The sequence below is a fragment of the Eptesicus fuscus genome, chromosome 12, assembly GCF_027574615.1.
Source record: "Eptesicus fuscus isolate TK198812 chromosome 12, DD_ASM_mEF_20220401, whole genome shotgun sequence".
NCBI classification, from domain to species: domain Eukaryota; kingdom Metazoa; phylum Chordata; class Mammalia; order Chiroptera; family Vespertilionidae; genus Eptesicus; species Eptesicus fuscus.
Window position 1 is genome coordinate 25853888 of NC_072484.1, and position 9554 is coordinate 25863441.

The 9554-nt window shown below is 40.4% G+C and overlaps 1 protein-coding gene across 1 annotated transcript in view; it reads left to right on the forward strand.

The window, feature by feature from the left end:
- HAO1 (hydroxyacid oxidase 1) overlaps nt 1-4276 on the forward strand; it is a 57734-nt gene extending 53458 nt beyond the window's left edge. Inside the window, exons 6-8 of the mRNA XM_008141077.3 lie at nt 1740-1898; nt 2014-2083; nt 4206-4276. Coding sequence (XP_008139299.1) covers nt 1740-1898; nt 2014-2083; nt 4206-4276 — 300 coding nt within the window. The remainder of the gene's footprint in view (nt 1-1739; nt 1899-2013; nt 2084-4205) is intronic.
- The last annotated feature ends 5278 nt before the right edge of the window (nt 4277-9554 follow it).

Genomic DNA, 9554 nt, shown 5'->3' on the forward strand with positions numbered 1-9554 from the left:
GCAGGCTTAATCCCAGGCCCTGGTCAGAGGGCGTGTGGGAGGCAACCAATCGATGTGTCTCTGCCACATCGGTACTTCTCTTTCTGTCTCTCCCCCGCCCTTCTACTTTTTCTAAAAATCAATGGAAAAATATCCTAGGGTGAGAATTAAATACACACACACACACACACACACACACACACACACACACACACACACATATACACATACATACATACATACATCTATCTTCTATATATATAAAAGGCTAATATACAAAGTGTCCCCTCGGGAGTTCAACTGGGAGAATGGGAGTTTGATTGCTTGCTATGACATGTGCTGATCACCAGGGGGCAGCGTGGAACATGGCAGGTGACCAGTGGCAGCAGGGCGCTGAGGGAGCGAGGGAAGGAGGAGGTGGAGAGGTGGGAGGTGGGGGGAACCACATGGTGGTGGTGCACGGACGGTGAGGGGAGGTGGGGAACCTAATCGGCCCTGATTGCTGGCCAGGCCTAGGGACCCTACCTGTGCACAAATTTTTGTGCACTGGGCCTCTAGTATATGTAAAAGCCTAAGCAACTGAACAGCCGAACAACCGAACAACCGGTTGCTATGATGCACAATGACCACCAGGGGTCAGATACTCAATGCAGGAGCTGCCCCCTGGTGGTCAGTGTGCTCCCACAGCAGGAGTGCCACTTTGCTGACTGCTGGGCGTCAGACGCCAGGCTCACGGCTGGCAAGCACAGTTGTGGCAGCATGAGCCTCTCCCGCCTCCACGACAGCACTACCGAGTGGCGGCAGCAGGTGCAACGGGGCCAGGATCTCCTGGCCCTGGCTCGGGCTCCTCCCTGTCCACCTGCCACTTTGCACACTACTACATCCCATGGGGGATGTTGGACTGCTGGTTTCTGACATCCCCCGAGGGGTCCCAGATTGGAGGTTGCAGGCCAGGCTGAGGGATTTGTGCACCGGGCCTCTAATATATATATATATATATTTTTTTTCTTTTTTTCTTTTTTTCATGGAGACCTATGAACTGGGAGGTCATGGTTTGGTGCCTAGTCAGGGCACATGCCAGAGTTGTGGGGCTCAGGCCCCAGTGTGGGGTGTGCAGAGGGGTGGGGGTTGGTAGGGGCAGCTGATCAGTGTTTCTCTTTCATCATTGATGTTTCTATCTCTCTCTCCCTTTCCCTTCCTCTCTGAAATCAATAAAAATATATTTTAAAATAATAATAAAATAAAATTAGGTTTATATTTAAAAAAATCATTATCTTTGGCCCTGAACAAGTAGCTCAGTTGGTTAGAGCATCATTCCAATACTCCAACATTTTGGGTTTGATCCCCAGTCAGGACACATACAAGAATATACTGATGCATGCATAAATAGGTGGAACAGCAAAAATTGATTTCTCTCTCTCTCCCTTCTTTTCTCTCTATAAAAATCAACACAAAAATAAAATAAAATCATGATGTTTGAATTTGAATATCAGGAACAGAAAAAATATTGTGGTCTCTGAAAGAAAAAGAAGCCACCCAATTCCAAATGTAGTTTGTTGTAGTTGTGCTTTTGTTTGTTTGTTTTAGTTACTAGCATTTGCACCACTTTTATTTCAGGGGGAATTTACTGTTGATTCCAAGTCTACTTAGCTTCTTTTACTCTGAGCCCTAGTCAGATGGTCAGTGGGCTGTGGGGGTTGAGTGGGGTAACAATGCATCATGCAGAGTGTTGTTACATGGTTGACCTCTTTTTTCCACAGATTGATGCTCTGCCCGAAATCGTGGAGGCCGTTGAAGGGAAGGTGGAGGTCTTCCTGGACGGGGGTGTCCGGAAAGGCACTGATGTTCTGAAAGCTCTGGCCCTGGGAGCCAAGGCTGTGTTTGTGGGGAGACCAATCATTTGGGGTTTGGCTTCCCAGGTAATTGGAGGACAAATAAATAAATACATAAAGCAGGATAACTCAACAGTGAAATAAATACATGAAAAAAGCCAGAATGACTTACCCAAAAGATCTGTATCGTTTCCTTATTTAGGGAGAGAAAGGTGTTCAAGATGTCCTTGAGATACTAAAGGAAGAGTTCCGGTTGGCCATGGCTCTGAGTGGTAAGATTTGTCTTTGGAATTTACAACTTTCTTTTTTTCTTTTATAAGTATCTTTTTATTGATTTCAGAGAGAAAGGGAGAGGGAGAGAGAGATAGAAACATCAATGAGAGAGAAAATCATTGATTGGCTGCCTCCTGCACATTCCACATTGGGGAATAAGCCCGCAACCCTGGCATGTGCCCTGACCAGGAATCAAACAATGACCTCCTGGTTCATAGGTCAACACTCAACCACTAAGCCACACTGGTTGGGCTACAACTTTCTTTTCTTCCAGTGGTCATTAAGCCAAGACTCCTTGGAGGGGAGAAGTGAGTTTGAGGGGTAAGGAGATGGAATTATTTGGGGCTGTAATTAAATTTAAGTCAGCTCCATATTTATAGCTCTAGTGCCGAGCACCCTCTGAACTGAGGAACTCTGCAGAGTGCACAGTCTGTAACACTCACTTAGCCTCTATCTTTGAAAGTCTTACCGGGATATTTGGGTAATGATGAGTACCTTCAGGGTGAATACTACATCATACTCTTCCTCACTTCATAGCACATGAACAATAAATCTAACTGGTTAGGCAACACCTCTACTTGGATGTATAAGTGGCATCTCAGACTCTATCTCTTCAAAACTAAACTGCTAACTTTTCCTATTAAAACTTGCTTCACCTGCAGACTCTTCAATCTCAGTTCACATTATCACCCTTGTTTCAGGTGCTCAGATGACAAATCTCAAGTCACTCTTGACTTTTCTTTTTCCTCACACCCTTACATCTGCAGAGGATCTATCTGCAAAATATAATCAGAATCTGACTTCACCTACCACCTCCACTGCCATCACTCTAGCCAGAGCCATCATCATCTCTCTTCACCTTGGATATTCCGATAGTCTCTCTGTGTATCCTTCCCAACATTTCTCTTCCCTTGGGACTTATAGGTCTGTCTGTCTATGCTTGCCTATATCTGCCTCCCAGCCCATTCTGATCACGGCAGTCAGATTACTTCAGATCATGTCACTCTTCTCATCAGAATGCTCAACTGTTTTGGGTTTATTCAGAGTAAAGGCCAGTGGTGTATACGGCCCTATGTGGTTTGACCTCTACCACCTCTCTGATCTCAACTCCTGCTACTGTCACCATTGCTTATTCTGCTCAGGGTTCATTTATCTCCTGGCTGTTCCTTGGCTATGTCAGACATGTTTCAGCCTTAGGGCCCTTCCCCCAGATATTTACATGGCTGATTCCCTCACACCCTTCAAGTCACACTTACGATACACTGTACTTTCTCAAAGGGCCCCATCCTGACCACCCTATTTAAAATGGCAATTTGCTCTCTGCCCACCCACTCAGCTTCCAGTTTTCTTTCCCTATTATTATCTCATTATTGTACCATAGCACCTATCACCTTCTATAGATCATCTATCTTATGATTTATTTTTTTAAATCATATGCATTATGTATCATCTCTTTCCTCTCTAGAACATAAGAAGCACAAGGCAGCGATCTTTGTCTATAGTCTTCACTGCAATATTCCTAGTGTATAGAGCAGTGCCTGGCACATAAACAATATTTGCAGAATGAACGAATAAGTAAATAAGCAGCATTATTACTAAGAACTGTTTTAGATTTGACTCAGATCGACCTCTACATGCAAAGAATGACCTTGAGTTAATTATCAACTCCCAAACTTTTGAAGATAATGAGGGCTTCCTTTTCTGTGATCCATATCACCCCGATTGTCTCCTTAGATAGACTCCCCAAGATCAATGGTCTACTCACTACTGTGCTGAGCCTGTGTGGACACAGCCTCAGCAAGAAGAATGCCATTCTGTGAATCCTCACTATGCATTTTAATTTGCTACAGACATATCCTAAAAGAGAGCTTTCAGCCACTGGCTCTTTATTAAATGTGGCAGAAAGAATATACTCTTTGTGTTAATAAAAATATGTGCCAGTCATTTTGTGTTAAGGACTGTTTAGGTAATAAAAATGGTCTCATGCCACATAAGATTTGGCAAGGCTACCTTGAATCATAAACCTTACATTTGTCAAGTTTTACATTCCTTGGGAAAACGATTACCTGCCTGATTATTATTGCATTCATTTCATATTAAATGTATGCATTATTTTTTCAGGGTGCCAGAATGTGAAAGCCATCGACAAGACATTGGTGAGGAAAAATCCTTTGGCCCTTTCCAAGATCTGACAGTGCACAATATTTTCCCATCTGTATTATTTTTTTTCCAGCATGTATTACTTGACAAAGAGACACTGTGCAGAGGGTGACCACAGTCTGTAATTCCCCACTTCGATACAAAGGGTGTCGTTCTTCTCCAACAAAATAGCAATCCCTTTTAGTTCATTGCTTTTGACTTTTCAATGGGTGTCCTAGGAACCTTTTAGAAAGAAATGGACTTGCATCCTGGAAATATATTAACTGTTAAAAAGAAAACATTGAAAATGTGTTTAGACAACGTCATCCCTTGGCAGGCTAACGTGCTGAAAAACAAAAGATATCCTTTGGTAAACTTGAAGGTAGCTAATGCTGAGGTGGAAAGATAATGATCACACTGTTTATTAGCCTGCATTGTGTTTAGATACCCATAAAACAGTGTTCTTAAATTATAAGCTCAGGTTCAAAAAGTTCAACATGCCTGGGAGACTTGGATTCGCAACACTGAGGAGGTAGCACTTGATAGACTTGGGATGAGTTGGTGGTAATTTGTGATTTTCTAGATACTTTTTAATACCCTGAGCTGTGCTACTTCTTTGAATGTAGATTTTCATTCCCATCTTCAGTGTCTGAATATATCTGAATATTTTGTGATATACATTGCTTTCTAACCAGAAAGAAATAAAACATTATTTTGAAAAGAGTATATCTGGTCCATTTGCAACAATATGGAATTTAACCATTGTACTTCCTTAATGCTAATTGGTTCCCTATTCTTCCATGCATGCTGCATTATTTCTCATACTGTCTAGTTCCTCTTCTTTATTCTCTTGCTTCTTTCCATCACAACCATGTGTAAACCCAGCTACATTATTTGTGAGGATCATGCCCAATGAAAATGTCAGTCCCTTGTTCAAAAAGTAAGAAAAAGCCTTTTCTTTTTTCTATAGTTTTTCTCTTAATCTGTCATGGTATCTTTTACTTGCCATTTAATGCCACGTTTCCTTGGGCATGGGGATATGCACAGGGCAAGTGCAGACCCTCACAGGTGCCTGGGACACCATCCTGTGACCTGCCCCAACTCTTCTCAGTCCAGGTCCAGGACCCTTGGGGTGGAGGGTGGCCTTGTCACTGGGTGAGAGAGCAGCCAAGGACTCATTCAGGGGAGGGGAGGAGATGGCGGGAGATGAGACAATGTGTGAATCTAGGCTCCAGGCCCCCAGCTTCTCTCTTTGGCTTTTCCTTATGAAAAATGAACTCAAAGATGAAATTATTAAGAATTTCAAGCTAACAGCCATAGAACATTAAACCCAGACATGAGGCCCTTTTCTTAGTGTGGAGTCCTGTGCAGCTTCACTGGTTGCCCACAGAGACCTGGTCACGTGACTTTTAGATTTATCCCCAAACCAGTCATATAATGGATTGTAGGTGGACTTCGTAGTCAGTGTAATTTTGAGATTGACTTTTCACCATCTCCCTGGTTGTTCAACCACTGTGAAGTACTGAGTGAAACAAATGAGAAAAACACTGCCTTAAAATAAGATCATTATATTATGTCTTATTGTTTTACTAGAGGCCTGATGCACGGGATTTGTGCACTGGTGGGGGGAGTGGCCTGTGGGGATTGGCCCACTGTGGGAGTGCCACTCATCCCGGTCAGCCCAGCGGTGCTCCCACTGTGGGAGCACACTGATCACCAGGGGGCAGCTCCTACGTTGAGCATCTGCCCCTTGGTGGTCAGTGCACATCATAGCGACTGGTTGACTGGTCATTCTGGTCATTCTGCCATTCGGTCACTGGGTTTTTATTATATAGGATTATTAAGGATCTCACTTTCTTTGTCTCTCTTTAAATGCTAGAAATTTCATAAATACTATGATGGACACAAACATTGATCTTTTGTTTTGAAATTATATTTAAATCTGATAAAACAGAATTGTTTAATCTTCTAAAAAGAAAGTTACCTCTTCATGTTTTGTCCAAATAGAAAGCAGGAATATTACTGTCATATCATGTAACTATTTCATGCTTTTTGAAGTAATATTAATAAATTAATAGGTATGTAATAAGCACCTCTGATTTCCCCAACTGATTTATAAACAACTTTTCTGTTGGCAAAGAACACTCTATAGTTACAGTGGAGTATGTAGTTGGATGGTGACGTGCTAAAAAGCTGGTAACTTCCCAGCAAATGGAGCTCCACATATTGTCTTTTAAGTAAATGTTATGCAACTTACATGCAAATAGGATTAATGGTCTTAATTTGTGAATTTCTAGATGCTTTTATGGGCCTCTCAGAGCCATGCTCCCTCCTTGAATGTAGATTTACTTTTTTTTTCTTCAGAGTTGCAATATAACTGAATGCTTTATGATCTGTATTGTTTCCATAGTCAAAATGATGTAAAGTTGTCTTTACCTTTTTGGAGAGTGTTTCCCGTCCAGTTGTAGCAATACTAAATCCAAAACTATCTGGTAGCTAAAACAGGAATGGCGTGTGTGAGTTGCACATCATTTTGGGGGATTTTTTTTTTTTACTTGAAGTTGATAGAAATGCTTTGAGGAAGCCAATCGATTTTTCTGTTTTTTTAGTTTATTGAAATATGTTGGGGGAGGGGTTGTAGGGCCTGGACAGTTAATGCAGGCCAAGTCTGCTTTTCTTATATGTCGTTCAACATGTGTAGTGCTCCAGAGTAGTGTTTCTCAGCCTGTGGACGCATTATAGTCATTGGGGGGCTTTTGAAGCAGATTGCTGGGCCCCCTCCTATAGATTCTGATTGAGCAGGTGTGGAGTGGGGCCTGACATGGTCCCAGGTGAGGCTGATACTGCTTGCCTGGGCATCATACTTTGAGAACCACTGGTTAGTCTAGAGCAAGGAGCATCAAGTCAGATTTGCTAGTAATGAGCTATAGAAGTGATCCCTGAAAGTATTAACACAATGGAATACTACTCAGCTGTAAAAAAGAAGAAAATCTTACCTTTTGCAACAGCATGGATAGATGTGGAGAGTGTTATGCTAAGTGAAGTAAGCCAGTAAGGAAAGACAAATACCATGTGATTTCACTCACATGTGGAATCCAATGAACAAAATAAACAAAATCGAAATAAAGATTTTAAATGTTGGAGAATAATGTTGTCAATACCAAGCAGGTCATGTGAAACATGGTTGTTGTCCATGTCTGGCCCGTGAGTCACAAGTTCCCCAAGCTTGTAACATCTTATCCTCACAGATGTTTCTCTCATGGCTAAAATCACTCTTATGCACTTACATAGAAGCATGCCTGAGACATAGCAGTGATGGGTGACTGCCAACGAAATTTGCCAGAATCTCTTTTGTTTAAATTTGTTTATATTCTGCTACTAGGAAGAATGTGGGTGTGAGATAAAGTTCCTTCTTTCCACCAGATTTGGGGTGCCCATGTTCCCAGGCCTGCAGGAATGAATTAAATGGTATTGAGTGCATCTATGTCATTGCTGTTTTATTCATTCATTTGTTTATCTTGTCAAAGTATTGGCGATTGTGACATAGCTGTAGAGAGCTGTGGTGGTTAATATAACATGAGGAAGTTGTGGCTTGTTCTCAAACAGGGAGAAAAGACTTTTCATTGTAAAATGTATAATTTATTTACTGTCTGATTGACTATATTGCATATCAGTTGCATAGCAACAGAACAAAGTTTGTCTGTTTAGGAAAGTCTGAAGGTTGCTTATAACATAAAAATAGAAGATGCTTTCTGAACTTCCATTGGCTTCAATGTGTACTCTGTCACAATTATAGAACGACACCAGGATGAGAATTTATTTTAGGTAATATAAATGTTAACTCAAATGATAGAAGCTATTATTATATACTTATCGGATGGAAGCTCTTATCTGTTTGAAAAGATGCAATTTCCTGCTCTTATTCAAATCTAACTTGAGCAACAGTTATCTTCTTTCCTCCCTAATGTAGTTGCCCAGAGTTGGTTGGAGACATAAAGAATGCTTCTTTTTATTCAGTTTTCAGTTTCTCTACTGAAAATTTTCTGAAGATTATTTAGATAATGAGCATAGGTTCAGTTGAAAATTTTCCAGGATCTTCTGAACATGAAGAGTTGTGTTACCCTGAATAATGCCAAAACAAGGGCTGGAATTCAAGTGAGCAATAAATTTGATTTTGTTTGTTCCTTTGATCATTGGGAGAAAGATTCTGGCTTGGTTACCTGCCTTTATTTTCTGGCTAGATCATCTGCCTTTAAAGCTGTTTAACCCTACCTCCCATCCCCCTCCCCCACCCCCCATTATCGTCAGCATCTTTAGACTGTTTCTAACAGTGGGAACTTCTTATTGAGTCATTTATGGTAATGTCCTTCCTTACTACCTCACTAAAGAGAAGTGAAGGCCAACCCTCCTGAGAGTATTGGGTTAGGTTTCTGAAGATCTGAGTGACTAGCTGGGTGAACCATTATTTCCCTTTATGACCCTCAGATTCTCAGCTATGAAATGAGGACATAGCATAGTGAAATATGTGAGAATGTATCGTAAATTATAAATCAACATTTAAAATCTTATTCATAAGAATTTATTATCAGGAGAGATAGTATAACAAGTCCCTCTATGTATTTTTTTACAGTACTTATTTAAGAAAATAAACTGATGAACAAAATAGATCCAGAGACATAGGAGCATGGAACAGGCTGAGGAATCTCAGAGGGAAGATGGAGGAGGTGGGTGGGTGGGAAGAGATCAACCAAAGAACTTATATGCATATATACATAACCCATGGACACGGATAACAGGGTGGTGGAGGCCTGCAGTGGGGAACAGGGGTGGGCTATAAGGGGTCAATGGGAGAAAAAGGGGGACATGTGTAATACTTTCAGCAATAAAGATTTTTAAAAATTCAAGCAATTCACAGAATAAAAACAAAAATTACCACAGATTTTACTACATAGAGATAATTGTTATTTGTATCAGGTGAATACCATTTCAGATATTGCTATATGTGTGTAATAAATAGCAGTTGTATATATAGATAAAAATGGCTTTACTAAAATAAACTATACAATAAATGGTACATTTAAGTAAAATACACACTTTAGTTTTACTTAAATTTAGTAGAAGAAAAGTAAAATTGAAGAAATTCTTAAAATTAAGGTAAATGCTTATTGAAAAAGAAATATAGCTTAAAATACTTGTATATTGTATTTATTTATTATTTTTATTTAACAAGTAGTTGAGTTTATTTTTTATATATATTTAAATTTATCTTTATTGTTGAAAGTATTACAGATCAATGGTTAGAGTAATTTTTTTGTTTCTGGCATATACATG